Source organism: Boleophthalmus pectinirostris, unplaced genomic scaffold, assembly GCF_026225935.1.
Source record: "Boleophthalmus pectinirostris isolate CB_2022bp ecotype Guang Dong unplaced genomic scaffold, ASM2622593v1 HiC_scaffold_22, whole genome shotgun sequence".
Taxonomy (NCBI): Eukaryota; Metazoa; Chordata; class Actinopteri; order Gobiiformes; family Gobiidae; genus Boleophthalmus; species Boleophthalmus pectinirostris.
In genome coordinates this window covers 20,256,702-20,274,331 of record NW_026571190.1, presented here as the reverse complement: position 1 = coordinate 20,274,331, position 17,630 = coordinate 20,256,702, and the positions used below count along the sequence as shown (strand labels likewise).

Here is a 17,630-nt window from a genome sequence, read left to right as displayed (position 1 = left end):
AATGTGAGTATTTGATATTACACAAAAATGTATTTATGCCAATTATTGACTGGCCCCAAGCTGCAATAAAAGGGCTCAAAATAATCTGCTATGCATTTCACATTTCAGAAAAAAATCATAATTTGTGGAATTTCCAACCAAAATCAGGGTTCATTCAAAACAAAAAAGCCATTTAAAGGGTTAAAAAAATAACAATAATAAAAAATAATCATAATATTTTGTATCAATATTTAGAGCAGAAGTAGCTGAAAAAAATGAGCCCAAAGAAAGATGAATATAATAATGAACAAAGAAAATGTGCATCGAATTTGGAAATACATATATTGTATGCGCTTAATGGTACAAACATGACACTACAATAAATCTATCAATGCATACAAACTAATGTTGGTGCCAATTATTAACCTTTACCAGACTGCAAGAAAACACCACAAAATGTCCTGCTTTATAATATCGGAAAAGTATCATAAAAATATCAATAATCAGTATAATTTTTACCAACACAAAATGTGGTCTTTTTTATAAGAAATGGCATTTAAAGAGTTAATTTTTTTTTTTTTTAATTATCAGAATAGTTTATACCAAAATGTAGAGCAGAAGTGTCTGAAATGAAGTAAAAAAGTTAAATAAAATAATGAACAAAAAGAAGGGTGTGTTCCAGCTACAGGGGAATCACACTCCTCAGTCTCCCCATTACGGTCTATTCCAGGGTACAGGAGAGGAGAATCCGACTGATAGTCGAACCTTGAATTCAGGAGGAGCAGTATGGTTTTTGTCCCAGCCACGGGTCACTGGACCAGCTCTATACTCTTCATTGGGAGCGTGAGAGTTCATGGGAGGTTATAGGAGGTTATTTGCATTTATAGTTTATTCAAACACTAAAGATTAACCCCACAATAAAAATATACAACAATAAAATTACCAAGACATAATACAATTAGTGCTGTCATGCGATAAAAAAAATTGAGAGATTAATTAATTATGATCTGTAATTAATTAATCTAATTAATCTCATTTTAATCTCACCTAAAAATTGCTGAGAAAAGCCTTCAATTTGAGGTATTTTCATTTGAATTCATTATTACATTATTGTGGCAGATCAAAAGACTAATATAGATTTAAAAAAGTGACTTTATAAAGTCATTTATTGTTTAACAAATCTCTCCAAATTGGCTGTTGAGCCCAAGTCTCCATGAATAAGAAACTGTTTGTTGTAAAGTAGCAAAGATGAGGAAATCTGAACATAATAACTTTTGTCTACTTAAAGACAATAAAAAGTCCAGTCTTTCCTTAACCATATTAAAAATATTATTGATAGAGAAATATATATGAGATCACTGGTTTTAGTCCTGGTTTAGACCTGGTTTAGACCTACTTTAGTCCTAGTTTAGTCCTGGAATGGATTAATCTGGTTATCCTGGTGTTAGTCCTGGTGTTAGTCCTGGTGTTAGTCCTGGTTTAGTCCTGGTTTTAGTTCTGGCTTTAGTTCTGGTTTTAGTTCTGGTTTAGACCTGGTTTAGACCTGGTTTAGACCTGGTTTAGACCTGGTTTTAGTCCTGGTTTTAGTCCTGGTTTAGTCCTGGTTTAGACCTGGTTTAGACCTGGTTTTAGTCTTGGTGTTAGTTCTGGTTTAGAGGCGCACAGGAGGAAGCGCGGTTTACGCAGCGTACGCGAGAAAACACGATCCACACGCGACTCACGGGAGGACAGTGATGTCCGCGCAGTGTCTACGGAAGGAAACGTGGTCCGCGCGTTCTCAGGGTAATGACGATGATGAAGGTGTGTGTTTGTGTGTGTGTGTGTGTGTTTGTGTGTGTTTGTGTGCGTGTCCCCTCATGTGGCAGGTCACTATAGGACAGTAGTGCAGAGATCATGAGCCTATGCAGGTTGTTTTCAGGCGATATTATATTTGTTATTTTCTTTTATATTTCACGTCGGGAGAATAATTTCCAAGACACGAATGTGTTTTTACCTGTGCACTGCTGCCTCTGTTCTACCGGCTCTTCGACCTCGTCCATTGTGCGACTGACGCCGCCAACGTTAACATGACGTTTACTTACGCTGTTACTGCGCGCGTTTTGTGTGGCTTTCCGGCAATGAGTGGAATTACCGAAATAAAAAAATTTATAAATGTGTTTTGTGTGTGTGTGTGTTGTTGTCCCAACAACACATAAAAACAGGTTTTATAATAAAGAAACTCACATACAGAAACACTAAAGTTAGAGATTAAAAATGAGATTAACGCGATTAAAAAACATAACGCGCTAAATATGACTCTAATTAATTAATCGCAATTAACGCGATAATTTGACACCCCTAAATACAATATGCTTTTTTAAACAATGCCTTGAGGTTAAAGGTCATTATTATTTTATTTATGTATGTTTTGTTTTGCCATTAACAGTGTTTTACACTGATCGCAGTGGGAGGGTCACCAGTAACCCGCTGCTGGACCAGCTCCCCAGTTACCAGTCCCTACTGTACCGCAGGAAGTCATCGTCCAGTGGGTCCAAGCGCAGAGGCAGCTCTCGGGGACGGATGGGCTCCTCTGGCAGTGGGAAATGGACTGTGAATACTGTCAACAGACATGAGGACAACCAGAGGACTGAGCAAAGAGCTATTCGAGAGCTGCCCAAGAGCATGGACGAGAAACGCAGAGAAAAGTAATGTATTTCTCATTTGGAATCAGAGCTGCTAAAACCAAACCACAACATCCACACTGAGTTTGTGCCTGTAGAACTCAGCGTCTGGTGGAGGCTGGACAGCTGAGCAGCTGGAGCCAGTGGAGAGAGAGCACTCGGAGGTACCTGAAGAGGCTGAAGGAGGACACACACGAATGGATAAGCTCTCTGAAGCTCTGGAGAGGGGACATCCACGCCATTGAGGGTGAGAGAGCAGAGAAGCTTTCTACATGCACTGTTGTTGTCTTTTATATGTATAACTTAACTTAACATATTGCTTCACATTTTAGGGATGTTTGGAACTGGAATCTTGTCCTACTTTTCATTTTTACGTTTTCTGGTCCTGCTCAACTTCATCATTTTTTTGCTCATGTTCAGCTTTGTCATGCTGCCCCTCATCGTTGTCCCATACACTTCAGGAAACAAAACGTACAACCAGTATGTCGGTGAGGACTTACTTTATACTGTTTAAAAGTTTGTTTTTGTACTATAGTGAATATCTGTTACCTTCTTACAGGTAATGTATGTAGTGACTATCCTAGCAGTTCTCGCCGAGGCCTTGTCATTTTTCATGAGCATATAACAGATTTGCTCTCTGGAGGTGTAAGTTCATCTATCTTTTTGTTCACTTCAAGAAGTTCTAGGTTATGACTTTGTTACATTTACAGGGCTTTTTGGAACGGACTTACCTGTTCTATGGTTTTTATAAAGTGGATAAAATCTACTTTCCAAATTTCACTTATAATGTCCCACTTGCCTATTTATTGGTCACAATAGCCTATCTAATTCTTAGCCTCATCTGGATAGTCAAAAGGTAATTATATATGACAGAAATTAGTTTTTGATATTTGGAAAATATTCCTAATTACTATTTATCTTATTTCCTCAAGATCTGCTACAGGGTTTAAACGTAACTTGGTTCAAGATGAGGATCGGTTTCAAAGTTTTTGCAATAAAATATTTGCTGGATGGGATTTTTGCATCACCAACGAGAATGCTGCTCGGCTGAAGAGAAGTAGTCTCCTGTATGAGCTTAGGGTATGTATACAATATAGTTATGTGCAATTGAAGTACCAGTGTGTGCATTGCCAGAAATCATTTTGTGTTTTTAATTTACAGACAGACTTGGAGGAGGAGAGGATTAAGCAAAAAATTGCAGACCGCACCCAAAAAGAGAAATGTCGAATTTACCTTGTACGATTTATATTGAACTTGTTTGTAATTGCAGTACTTGCAGCCTGCTTCTATAGCATTTATTTAGCCACTACTTTCTCTCAGGAAGCCCAGTTGGATAATATAAAGGTATCATGTTTTTTCATTGTGAATAATTTGAAGTACATTTTTTTTGGTTTAATGTTGTTCTACTTTAAAACAGGAAAATTTCATTGTGGCCCTCATATATGAATATCTTCCCTCAATTGTCATCACACTGGCAAACTGTATCACTCCACTGCTATTCTCAGTCATAATAAACTTTGAGGACTATTCTCCAGCCTTTGAGATTCGCTTCACTCTCATGAGGTACTTCGATTATTTAATCCCACAGTGATTAATGACTGATGGATTACCTGTGGCATGTTATCATATTTGTTTGCAGGTGTGTCTTTATGCGTCTGACCAGTATTGGAGTGTTGCTATTCTCTCTATGGTCTCAGATCACTAAATGTGAAGAAGAGCCCTGCAGTTGTGGATACAACCATGTGCTTTATCCTGTAAATTGTGTATACATTAGATTCAGTTGTATTAACTAATTACATTTGGGTGTGTATGAACCAAAAACATTATTGCTGAATCTGGGTTATTTTGTTTTAGTGTTGGGAGACACGGGTGGGCCAGGAGATGTACAAACTTGCCATATTTGACTTCATTATCATTTTTGCCGTCACCATCTTTGTTGAATTTCCTCGAAAGTAAGTTTACACTAACAGGTTAACAGAAATGCAATCCTAACATAAAGCATAATTTCTTTCCTCGTTATTCTTTTCTAGGCTTATAGTGCAGCACTGTGACTGTGGGCTTGCTAAGTGGGTGGGACAGCAGGAGTTTGCAATCCCTCAAAATGTTTTGGAAATCGTTTATGGTCAGACAATCTGCTGGATCGGCACCTTCTATTGCCCGTTGCTACCTGCTGTCTGCACCATAAAATACTTCTTAATTTTCTACATCAAAAAGGTGAATTAATTTCCCAGAGGTCACATAATTTGGGAGGTTACTTTTACTAAACTAAATTATGCTTGTTAGCCCGTATTAAAGTGTGGAAATGAGATGTTCTGCTACTTTTTTCTAAGGTGTCACTTATGAACAACTGCCGCCCGGCCACGCGTCCATTCAGAGCATCAAGTTCCAACTTCTTTTTCCTTGGAGTTCTGCTAATAGGACTTGCTTTGGCTTGTCTGCCAGTCATTGTTAGTGTAGCACAGTAAGTAACTGAATAATCATATTTCATTATTAAAGTAGAAATTAATTATTTTCTTGATGTATGTATGAACATTGTTAATCTAATTTTATTTTACAGGATAAGCTGTTCAAAAGTATGTGGACCATTTGTTAGTTACAACACCTCCTGGGAAGTTCTTCCACATACAATATCCCAACTGCCCAATGAAGCTCAAACACTCCTGTATGCGATGTCATCAGAGGCCTTCGCTGTGTGTCTTTTTGTCTTTACTTGGTATGTTTTACAATGGCGAGTTAATAGTTAAACATCATCTACTATTACCTAATATCTGTTGTTCTTGTAGTTTGGCAATGTTCTATGTAATTGCACTGGCTGGAGCATATAAGAGAGTCATCACTCAACTGAGAGACCAGTTAGCAATGGTAAGTTAAAAACAAGTAAATGTGAACTGTATGTCTGACAACTTAAAAAATAAAAAATAAAAATCATGTTTCCAGGAGGGACGGGACAAGCGCTTCTTGATACAGAAACTATGCCAGGCTCAGCAGTCTTCACCTGTTAAAGGATCCAGCTCTCAGCCTCGTGTGACCCGGAGCCCCAGCTACCACACCAGCTTTGCTAATAACTTTAGTGAAGGACTTTTCCTGGCACATTCTCCTCCCAACTCCTCCACACACGTGTAAAGAAAGAGAAACACTAAAGGTTTACCACTATGCATTGTCGGGACAAGAATACTGTGATGACAATCCAAAACCTATAGCAAATTATATATTATTTGAGTTTTTTTTGTTCTGTTTTTTTATTTTTTTTTTTTAACAAAAAAAGTATAATATGTTTTTTTAGGGTTGTTTATTGTATCTGACATATCTTCCTTCTGAGAAGGATTTTAATTACTACTGACAAAAAACTACTCTACTTGTGCACATTTCTTTATTAACAGTACAACTACTGTTTATGCATGCTTCTGTTTTTATTATGTTCATGTTTTTAACTGTTACATCATATTCCCAGACCAGTTCGATCGTTTTTTGTTTTTTTAGTATTTTTGAGCTATTTAATACTGAAGTACAGATCTGTCGGGATATATTTTTTCTTTTAATGTTTTTTATATATATATATATATATATATAATATATATATATATATATATATATATATATATATATATATATATATGTATATATATATATATATATATATATATATATATATATATATATATATGTGTATATGTGTATATATATATATGTGTGTATATATATATATATATATATGTGTGTATAATATATATATGTGTGTATATATATATATATATATATGTATATATATATATATTATATATGTATATTATATATATGTATATATGTATATATATATATATATATATATATATATATATATATGTATATATATATATATATATATATATATATATATATATATATATATATATATATATATATATATATATATATATATATATATATATATATATATATAACAGGGGCATCTTTGGTACTCTTTAAGCTAAATAAATTGTGTATATTCAGTTTTGAGTCCGTCTTTTGTATCTTTTGGCTATAGAATAGATCCATCCTTCTGGCCTACATCGTGTCGCTCCTCTTCCAGAGCTGTAGAGGTCGCTGCGTTGCTGTGCTGCAGGCCGCTGTGACAGGCGGAAGCAGCGTGCGGGCGCTCTGCTCAGGCCAGTCTATAGACCAGTCATCCAAAATGTTCAGAATTACAATCCGCGCGGATATGGGGTCACTTTGGATCTTAATTGGCGTTATATATTCTCAGTTTTTAACCGCATCTTCTGATGACATTGTGGTTGCTTGTGGGGGGTTTGTGAAGTCCGACGTGGAGATCAACTATTCCCTAATCGAGGTGAGAGTGCAAATGTCCCGGAGAGCTAACGGCTAGCTCTGATATCCTGCCAAAATCTAAAGACAGTTTGAATGAAAAAACAACAGAAGGAAATGTTTTTTTGTTTTAGTTTACCAAACACATGTCTTAAAGACATTGTCTTTTATAATAGCCGTTTGTATTCATAATAGCCCTTTGACATAATGCACATATTTGCTTAATTCACATTTATGTTCAGTCATCATCATCCATACTGTATTGCAGACTTGGAGTCCAAAAAGATGCCACAGCAATGATAGAATGGATGAAAATAGACATGCCACTTTTTACAAAGAGCTAGATGATTAAAGAAGTAAAATGTGAAGTGTCTCATAAAATTGGACTAATAGATTAATGGATGGAAGACCCCTCAAAACTAATCCCTCCGTCACAGGAGCTCTAGGATTAACCATCTGACCACTTAGCGAAAACTGAGTAAAGTAATCTGTCTGGTTGTGAGACCTGTGTCTGATTAGACGTTTTTATTTAGAATGTGTAAATGACAATGCTTTGTTCATTCACAGATTAAATTATATACAAAACAAGGGTCCTTGAAGTATCAAACAGACTGTGCTCCAATCAATGGGTACTTCATGATCCCACTCTATGACAAGGTAAAATTATATTAATACAATTTTCTTTTCACAGATTCTCAATCTTGTCCATAAATAACCATTGTTTTTCTTTTCAATACAGGGGGATTTTGTTTTGAAGATTGAACCTCCACTTGGATGGAGCTTTGGTAAGACCCTAACATTGTAATTGCCCTTACTTAAATCAACGTATTGCAAATGATATACTATTTACCTATTGAATTGTTATTTTTTGTCCTTTCTTCAGAGCCCACTTATGTGGACCTTCACATAGATGGTGTGAATGACATCTGCACCAAAGAGGAAGACATCAACTTTGTTTTCACAGGTTTCTCTGTGTCTGGAACAGTAAGTTTCTGTATGTCTTAATTAAGTTAGGACTATTAACCTATAATGTACTCCTTTTTCCTATTTGATTTTATATGATTAGGTTTTGAGTAAAGGTCATCTGCTCGGTCCAGCAGCTGTGGAGGTCACTCTGTCTAGGACAGGAACAGGAGACCAGATACAGACTGTTGTTACACAGCCTGGGGGAAAGTAAGCAGTCCCTCTTCACTCATTCTGTTAATAATTTAACAATTTCCTCATGTTTTATTATTTATTTTTCTTTACAGATATACCTTTTTCAAAGTTCTTCCAGGAAGCTATGACATCACAGCCTCACACCCTTCATGGACACTTGACCAGGTGTGTTTTATTGCTATTTTGCTAGTTCATTTGTTTAATTGTAGCAGCAAATTTTTTATTGGTATTAACCTGCATAGACTATGATCCTTTGGCCATTTTCAGCACGGTCAACATAATTAAATAACTTTTATTAAACTTTTTTAAAATTTAAATCTTAATCATTTGGCAATTAGGGTAATAATGGCAGCATTTGTCTAAGCAAAAAATAATTTGTAGTTTACCTTTCACCTTACCACAATATTGCAAATGAATATTTTAGAAGTCAGGGATGTATCTTATATTACAGTACTTCATTACTTCAGTGCTGTTTAAGTAAATTAATGCTTTGTGTTCTCAAATAAAATAAAAAAAATCTAAAATTTTGCTTTTATACTCTCAGCTTTATTGGCTCTAATTATTGCATAAATCACTTTGAAATCACATTGAAAATGACAGATCTCTGGGTCCCCTTTACTCTTTTCCTTAAAAGTCAATCATCTACTTACCTGGCTTAGAGAAAGCGCTCCCTGTCACTTAGCAGCTTTATAACTAATGGTCCCCCGCAGTAATCAAACGTGGGCTGACAAAGCCATTTTTTCTACCTATGGTGCTAAACCTATTCCTGCTTTTTACAGAGTACAACATCAGTGCATGTTTCCAATGCCAATGCTCCAGCCTCTGGCCCTCTGGTGGTGGGAGGGTACGACGTCTCAGGGGAGGTCCGCAGTGATGGAGAGCCCATGAAAGAGGTCACCTTCCTGCTATACTCAGCCACTGTCAAGAAAGAGGTATTTTATATTTTTAGCAACAGAATTCAACTCCATTCAAAATGTTTTATAAACTTGTAAGATAAGGTCACAAGCAATATTATATGGGCATATTAACTAAATTGGCAAATATTGATTAAAACGTCAACATTTGACAAGGCACTGCTATGCTGAAAAGAACATGGTAAAGAGTAAATGATCACATTTTTATATAATACTTTATCACCTTCAAGGCACTCATCAAGAAACCACTCACCCAGTCACACACACATTCATACACTAGTCTATGAATGTAGAGTGTAGAGTGAGTGTAGAGTGTCAGGCACAATGATACAACAAGAGCGTTCATCTATGGGAGATGGAATTGCACCGCTAACGTGTGGGTCAGTGTATCTGACCACTTAACCAATTACATATTTTTTTGTCCTTAGCCTACTAAAGGTGTTATAGAAAACATTTTGTTATCTGTATCTTTTGACAAGTAGTGTATTAATGTTGCAACATTTATATTAAATTTTTTTTTTCTTCTTCTTCCAGGATATCAGTGGTTGCAACACGTCACCAGTGGTTGGGGCAGAGTCTTGGGACAGTTCACTAGTTTATCTGTGCAGTGCCTTGTCTAAGGAAGATGGCACTTTCACTTTCCCTTCACTGGCCAGTGGAGACTACACTGTGGTTTGTTGCTCAAAAAGATGTCTATCACCTGTTCTGTTAGACTTATATGCAAATTTTATGCATTCTGTATGTTGTGGTTTTAAGGTACCTTTCTACAGAGGAGAAAGGATTACATTTGATGTAGCTCCTTCGAAACTGAATTTCAAAGTTGAGCATAACAGTTTGAAGCTAGAGGTAAAATTTTAACTGCTTATTTAGCACCTTTTATTTCTACCAGACTTTTGAAAATCCTATTAAATGTATTCTGTCTGTTGAAAAGCCAATCTTCCGTGTGATGGGCTTCTCTGTGACTGGGAGAGTCTTAAACAGTGTTGCTGGGGAGGGTGTACCTGATGCTACGGTGTCCCTCAACAACCAAATTAAAGGTTACTATTTCTTAAACTACATTTGCATTTTCATGACTCATGAATTCAGTAACATCATGATGTGATGTTATTGAATGACATGACATGACATGATGTTATGATGTTATTGAAGTTTGTGTTGGTTTTCAGTCATAACAAAGGAGGATGGTTCTTTCCGACTTGAGAATATGACAGCTGGTACCTATACTATTCGTGTTAACAAGGACCTCATGTACTTTGAGCCAATTACAGTCAAGATTGCTCCGAACACACCTCAGCTTCCTGACATCATCACTGCAGGGTAAACACTTTCAATTATGTTAACATGCCACGATTTAATAACTACATACATACAGTGTACATTTTGTTCATACACATCTTTTTTCTCACCAGATTTAGCGTGTGTGGTCAAATTTCAGTCAGTCGCCTCCCGGAGGGCATGAAGCAACAAGGTCGCTATAAGGTCACTCTGACACAGCAAGGTCAAGACAGGAGCAGCCGCACCGTTGACACTGATCCTCTGGGGGGCTTCTGCTTTCAGGCCAAACCAGGAGATTACATTGTTCATGTAGGAGCAGACCTGCTTTAGAACTATTTAAACTACACTGTGTAACATCAGATTTACATAATTAATATTTCCATTGTGGACTTAGGTGTCACTCCCTGAGGCAGAGGTGAAAGCTGGCCTTGCTCTGCAGCCTCAGGCCCTGGCAGTCTCCCTGGTTGACCGGCCCCTCACAGACTTGCTGTTCACACAATTCATGGCCTCTGTCTCTGGAAAGGTCTACTGCTTAGGTAACATGAATAGTGGCTGTACAATAGACAGCAAATTGTATTTTATAAACTGCTGTTTGATGTTAGCACTTCAGCACCAAAAATGCTTAATTAAAATTTTTACTTGTCCTTCAGCTTCCTGTGATGATCTTGCGGTAACCCTTCAACCTGTAAGCCGTCAGGGGGAGAGAAGGAGTGTAGCTCTTTCAGGGAGCAATGAAAGTTCTTAGCTTCTCCTTTGACAACGTCCTGCCTGGAAAATATAAAGGTAACCAAAAGCGTGAATAGATTTTTACTGTAATGAGTTGGAGGAAATGCACATTGTTTAGCCAGCGTTTCAATGCCTGCTGTTAGTGCTACAATCTCGCTAAACAGTTCAATTCACACAGTCTGTTTGTTGAGTTTGCCTTCCAAGATGTTTCAGAGTTTCACACAACACTTTGAGATATTTTACAATTATGTTGCTGTTCTCATTCAGTGGGGATTGCTCATGAGGAGTGGTGTTGGAAGCACAAGTCTATGGAGGTGGAGGTTTTGGACTCAGATGTTCTTGGAGTGGAGTTCAGACAGATCGGTTACATCTTGCGCTGCTCTCTCTCACATGCCATTACCCTGGTCAGTATTAGAGAATTACGAAGTTGTACATTAAATGTTTTTTTATGCACATCTTTCTCTAGTATTTTGATTACTGTTTAGAATGAAGGTTGGCATATATTTATGTGATACAGATACCTAAAAATAAATTAGGGGTGGGCTTTATGCCAAAAGAAAATGTATTACCTTTCATGCTGTAACTATCTTTTTTATTTTCCATTAAAAGGTAGCAAAGTCCATGTGTTGCTTCTGAGCGTTCACACTTCCCTATGATTGGTTAAATCCGCCTGTCACTCACTCTGCATTAAAAAGAAAATCAGAGAATGACAGTCCAATCAAAATAGCATTTGAGTAGTACTGCATCCTAATGTGTATTTTTATAATTATTTGAAATGTAACTTTCAGGAGTTCTTCCAAGATGGAACTAAACCTGAGAATGTGGGCGTGTATAACCTCTCTAAAGGAGTCAACCGTTTCTGCCTGTCCAAGCCTGGTAAGGTTCATTTCCCTGACCTCTCATTAGCTGAACATAGAGAGAATTTGCATACAAAAAAAGGGATAATGCAAGTATACGGTTCCCATGTGCATAGTTAGAGAACAGCTCTAGAGCCAAAAGGTCTGTGTCAGGCTTACCTAAATATAAAACTGGAGCAAAGTAATTAATCAACTAAAAATGGCTTGTCCAGGTGTTTACAAAGTCACCCCTCGCTCATGCCACCAGTTTGAGCAGGACTTCTACACATATGATACGTAAGTGGGAGTAAATGCTTAGTGCATTAAAAATCTATATCTCTCGCCAGTTTCAAATGGGTTTTTTCTCTGCTTCCTACAGCTCAGCACCCAGCATTCTGACACTGACAGCTGTGCGCCATCACATGACTGGACTCATTACAACGGACAAACTCATGGATGTCACTGTGACAATCAAGTACGATCACACACAAAAACGCCATTACCCACTTCACTATGGGCATTTTTTTTTTTTAAGAAGTGTGTAATTATCCAAATTTAATAACTGCTTGAATAACAAGTATCAAAAACTTATGACTATCTGCCTTATAGCACCACCTGCCTGCCTTTGAACAGTTTTCAATTTTCAAATGCTTTTGTTTAAACATAATGCTTATCTAAGGTAGTTAGATTGATATCTGAATCCTTAGATGGGTCTCTTTTTTAACTATCTGTGGTCATAATGTGGTTTACGTTTTATACTGAAATGCCTTCTCTGTATTGTTTTCTTACTTTACTGAAATGTTTTTATACAGCTTGTAAATGTCTCTTTTATTTGTCAGGTCATCTATAGAGAGTGAGCCAGCTCTTGTGTTGGGACCTCTGCGCAGTTTGGAGGAGCAGAGACAAGAGCAACAGCTGCAGGAGATCCAGCTGCGTCGTCAGGAGCGGGAGCGCCGAGCAGCCGAGGAGGAGGGAGGGGCTAAAGATGACAGCCCCCCCATACAGGAGAAAGCAGATGAACTAACCGGTCCATTCCATTATGAGTTCTCTTATTGGGCAAGGTTGGTTCCCAACCCCCTATTTGAAACTATATAAAGAAAATTTGCTAACTAAAACATATCTCTTTGTTGCCCTAAAGGGCTGGAGAGAAAATTACAGTGACTCCATCTTCAAAGGAGCTGCTCTTCTACCCCCCAGAGGTAGAGGCCACTATAACTGGAGGTAAATTAGACTCGTGTGTGTACAGTGTGTAATCCTATGGAAACACTTGCTTCCAATCATGGATATATGTATGGATGGATATATATGTATTTCTTAAGATTAAGAACTTACAAATTATTTTTTATAGTAAATTTAAGTGGAATATTGACATGTTCTAAGCTTACACAGTCAGTCTAAACCACACTTAAATTGTATACCTTTTATTGTTTTCTACATAACTGTTCTCAACCCTTGTGTCTCTTTGACCTGTTGTTTGTCCAGAGTCATGCCCTGGCCGTTTGGTGGATATCTCGGGTCGGGCAGGGCTTTTCTTGGAAGGCAAAGTGTCACCTGAATTGCAGGGGGTTGAGATTTCAATCACAGAAAGAGGAGCCACCGTGCCACTCATCACCGTGGCTACCAATGAAAATGGAGCGTACAGGTTTGTGTTAAAAAAGTAGACTGTAGTAGTGCAGTCTTTTCCAAATAACATTTAGAACCGCTCCACTGTTACTCACTATCTTTGTACTAAAAACTTGCTATCATGGACTTTTGATTTTACTATATCCATACAGCTTTCCAAAAAGTCAATGATAAACTTTTTCAGTATATTGTACGTTCTACTTAAATCATAAATGTCTTGTTCCAGTGTGGGCCCACTGCACAGTGACCGTGAGTATGACATCACCGCCAGTAAAGAGGGTTTTGTCCTGAGTCCTGTGGAGGGAACCCAGGGAGACTTTAAGGCATTTGCTCTAGCAGGAGTCACCTTTAAGGTAAATATACTTTCTAATCCAATGCACTTCACATAATTTTAATCATCGCATAACATTTCTTTATATAAATTATGCTTTAATTTCCTCTCTGTTATCATCCTTTGTTTACACTGCTCTTTTTCGTTGAATTAATGTGACTTGACACAATAAAAGCTCTTGATGGCACTTTCTTTATTATTTTACAAACATGAATTACAGTGCAACTCTAATGAAAAATAGCCCATTTTATTTTTGTCATGTGCTGTTTAGAGTTTCTTTGTTGTTTCTTTGTTAAAAGGGTTGGTAATCATCCTCAGCCCTCATTACATCTTGACACCACTAATTTTAATGTTAGTTTTCCTTTTGACATGTTGATATGAGGAAAGCACTTTGTGAGCCTTTGTTTGTTCCTTGCACTTTAGACTGATGCCTTTTTAAATGTTTGTTGACTGAAGACTTATTGTTTGATTGTATCCTTTGATATTTTCTATTTCTACTTTCTACTTCTTCTAGATCCAGTCAGAAGATGGTTTGCCTTTATCTGGCGTCCTGCTGTCTCTGAGTGGAGGACAGTTTCGGTCAAATCTATTGACCCAGGACACCGGTCTCCTAACCTTTAATAACCTGGTAGGGCCAAGTGACCTCCCTGCTTACCTAAAAATACATTAATCTATTTTGAGTTTTTGTTCTCATTTTGGTTTTACCCAGTGTCTTGTTCTTGTCAATAGAGTCCTGGTCAGTACTACTTCAAACCCATGATGAAGGAGTTTCGATTTGAGCCAGCTTCTCAGATGATCACAGTAGAAGAAGGTCAAAGCCTAAGCATCAATATCATTGGCATTAAGACTGCTTACAGGTAAATTACTTATTAATTAATTACCTTTGGATCTATTTAACTACAATACTGTTATGTGTCCAGCTGTTATGGAGCTGTGCAGTCTTTGAGTGGAGATGCAGAGAGAGATGTGGCAGTGGAGGCTGTGGGACAGGGCGACTGCAGCCTCTACAGTGAAGACACGGTCACTGATGAAGAGGGGCGCTTCAGACTCCGTGGACTGCTGGTGAGAAGCATAATAACTTTATATGACCAAAAAGAGTTATTTTGTTTTATTCATAATCTATAATGGATGTAAGGATGGAGGTGTTGGGCTAAATTAACCTAAACTGTCTCGTTCGTCCTTAGCCGGGCTGCAAGTATCTCATCCAGTTAAGAGCAGAAGGCAATGACCACATTGAGAGAGCGCTGCCTCAGCACAGAGCAATCGAGGTAAACGATATTAAAAGTTTCTTTTGCTAAAAAACAAGGGTAATTTCTCTCTTCACAGCGCACAAATGAACACCATAGACTTCAAATGAAACATTCATTGTCCTTGTATTTGTAGAGGTTGTTCTTTGTAAAATGCTCTGCTGTGGCAGAGTGGTTAAATCCCTCAGAGAGGCATGGGGAGCTTTGTAATTGAATTGTTATAGTGACTGTGTGAACCCTGTGATTATGACTTATCAACAGCCTTATCACATGAGTTTCCTTTCATACACAGAACAAAGCACAGATAATCCCGTTGCAAGGTTTAACCTCTCACTTCATAATTTGCCTCGTCGAAAAAGTGCAGGCCCCTAATCTTTTCAGTGCAACTGAAAAAATGCCTTAATTCCACTTAATTCCCTGTTATTATCACACTTTGTGACCTGGAGCCTTGTTTCCTATTAACTTTAAAAACTCTGTTTTCCACTAAGGTTGGCAGCCATGACATTGAAGGGGTCAACATTATTGCCTTCAGACAAATCAATCAGTTTGACCTCAGTGGAAATATAATCACGTCTCCTGAACATCTCCCCACACTTTCGGTAAAACTAATTTAGTTTTTAGCTCAGTCATTAGTGTTTTATTGTTCTTAAAATGTAACCTGTTAATTTTATATCAAGGTAAAACTGTATAAGAGCGACAACCTGGACAATCCAATCAACAGTGTCTCTTTGGGACAGTCTCTCTTCTTCCATTTCCCTCCCCTGGACAGAGATGGAGAGGTATACTTCTGCTGGAGCTGTATTTTTAGTGTGTTGTGTTGACTCTGTTCACACCTCTGTGTTCTTTTGCCTGCAGAACTATGTGCTGATGTTGTACTCCACACTGTCACGCTCCCAGTACGACTTTACACTGCCCCAGGTGTCTTTCACCTCTACTGGGTACCACAAGCACGTCACCCTCACCTTCAATCCTACTGTAAGCTTTTTACATTGAAAATTATACCAAAACTAATATTAGGAAATCTAGTGTTCTTGATGTATTTATTCTGTTACAGCGTAAAGTGCCTGACCAAGACGTCGCCCAAGGCTCCTACATTGCTCTACCCCTGACTCTGCTACTTCTGTTAGCAGCATATAATCATGAAAGGGTACTTGTTATTCAGCATTTCTCAGTAATCGATTATGTTGTTCATACATTGTCAAAAAGAGAAAAATAATCACTAAATATATGCATTCAATAACTTACCTCCCTCAGGTCATCCCACTCCTGCTGCAGTTGGTGAGCCGCATTCAGGGAGTGAGGAGCATGGCCCAGACCAGTGTAGACAGCGCCACAATGGACGAAGCCAAACGACAAGCAAAAAGACCAAAATCTAGGCGCACTTGATTACAACCATGGAAACCTCAGTACACATCTCTAGAGTTATTGATTTCACTATCACAGATTAACCAGTAGTTGTTAATGGGTGATAATGAACTAACCAGGCCAAAGCTGCAGAGGTGGCAATGGGTTTTCTTGAGTTGAAAGTCTGTTTTCTTTCTGATGAAGCTTTGAACATTTTTACCACACCCTCATCAGCCAAACCTTTGTGTTAATTTTTGTTAAAAGACTGTTGCTGATACTTGAGCCATTATGAGACATATTTTTAAAGTCAAAAACATCCATGGAAGCACTTGTTGATTCTTTACTAGTCTTATAACATTGTTTAGATGTCACCTGTTAGCAGGTCACCATTTCATATTCAGGGCACTAAAATCATTTAAAACTTCATTGAATTGATGAATTCATGGCCAGCCTAAAAAGATCAGCCACCTTCAGGCTCATGTCTGTAAAAAATAGCCAATTGTTACTGTAATCCACTCCACTTTTTCGATATAAGCTGTTATGGGGTGACACAAAAGGTTGGCTTTTCATCTCCATTTAGCTCAGGAAAGATGGATGAATGCATGGTGGCTGATTACTGTGTGAGTTAAGATTTTGATTTACTGGGGGTAGAAGATACATATATACTAATAGTGTGCAAAGGCTTTTAGATCTGAAGGGGTTATACTTATTGTTCCTGATAATTTGCAAATATACCGTTCAGTAACTAATATTAACAAAGATAATTTATTACAAAGCTTTCAATTTGCATTAACATTAGATTTTTTGATTCTGCATAGTACTGTACAGATAGGACATACTAATAATTTATTAATTTTCTAATTCATTTTGTGCAAATTTTTGGATACTGTCTTGTTTGTATAGTGGATTTTTGACTATGTGTCTTGAGCTGTTTTATTGGAGAATGATTAGTTTTGTCTAAGTGACAAAGCAGAAATAATTGATTTAATAGTTTTTTTCCCTGAATGTGGCACTGTGAAATGAATGGACCCCAATTACTTTTTGTATTAAATTCATGTGTTTTCATTTGTGGAAGACTTTCAAAGTGAAATGAGACGGACACTGATTATTGTCTGAGACTATAGTTATTGACTAAGATGATCCCCATTTGATCCGGGTTGGGTAGGGGTGAGAGGTCTTTGCATTTTAGTCAAAATATTTTCATTTTTTAGATGTTGAATAAAACGTTGAAGGAA

The 17,630-nt window shown here is 37.4% G+C and overlaps 1 protein-coding gene across 1 annotated transcript in view; it reads left to right on the top strand.

The window, feature by feature from the left end:
* The window catches only part of nomo (nodal modulator), a 21,872-nt gene extending 4,242 nt beyond the window's left edge, over window positions 1–17,630 (top strand). Inside the window, 47 exon segments of the mRNA XM_055158451.1 lie at window positions 2,405–2,663; window positions 2,738–2,886; window positions 2,972–3,127; window positions 3,199–3,284; window positions 3,350–3,495; window positions 3,572–3,719; window positions 3,801–3,983; window positions 4,057–4,202; window positions 4,279–4,393; window positions 4,494–4,591; window positions 4,670–4,853; window positions 4,970–5,100; window positions 5,197–5,352; window positions 5,423–5,501; window positions 5,577–5,756; window positions 6,664–6,966; window positions 7,509–7,598; window positions 7,681–7,726; window positions 7,825–7,925; window positions 8,008–8,114; window positions 8,192–8,264; window positions 8,879–9,031; window positions 9,548–9,685; window positions 9,770–9,859; window positions 9,945–10,050; window positions 10,180–10,330; window positions 10,423–10,597; window positions 10,683–10,824; window positions 10,939–11,018; window positions 11,020–11,071; window positions 11,282–11,418; window positions 11,803–11,890; window positions 12,084–12,147; window positions 12,230–12,325; window positions 12,690–12,911; window positions 12,989–13,071; window positions 13,333–13,492; window positions 13,700–13,826; window positions 14,319–14,432; window positions 14,534–14,661; window positions 14,725–14,866; window positions 14,989–15,072; window positions 15,540–15,650; window positions 15,729–15,830; window positions 15,907–16,026; window positions 16,106–16,198; window positions 16,306–17,630. Coding sequence (XP_055014426.1) covers window positions 2,405–2,663; window positions 2,738–2,886; window positions 2,972–3,127; window positions 3,199–3,284; window positions 3,350–3,495; window positions 3,572–3,719; window positions 3,801–3,983; window positions 4,057–4,202; window positions 4,279–4,393; window positions 4,494–4,591; window positions 4,670–4,853; window positions 4,970–5,100; window positions 5,197–5,352; window positions 5,423–5,501; window positions 5,577–5,756; window positions 6,664–6,966; window positions 7,509–7,598; window positions 7,681–7,726; window positions 7,825–7,925; window positions 8,008–8,114; window positions 8,192–8,264; window positions 8,879–9,031; window positions 9,548–9,685; window positions 9,770–9,859; window positions 9,945–10,050; window positions 10,180–10,330; window positions 10,423–10,597; window positions 10,683–10,824; window positions 10,939–11,018; window positions 11,020–11,071; window positions 11,282–11,418; window positions 11,803–11,890; window positions 12,084–12,147; window positions 12,230–12,325; window positions 12,690–12,911; window positions 12,989–13,071; window positions 13,333–13,492; window positions 13,700–13,826; window positions 14,319–14,432; window positions 14,534–14,661; window positions 14,725–14,866; window positions 14,989–15,072; window positions 15,540–15,650; window positions 15,729–15,830; window positions 15,907–16,026; window positions 16,106–16,198; window positions 16,306–16,437 — 6,026 coding nt within the window. The 3' untranslated portion in view covers window positions 16,438–17,630.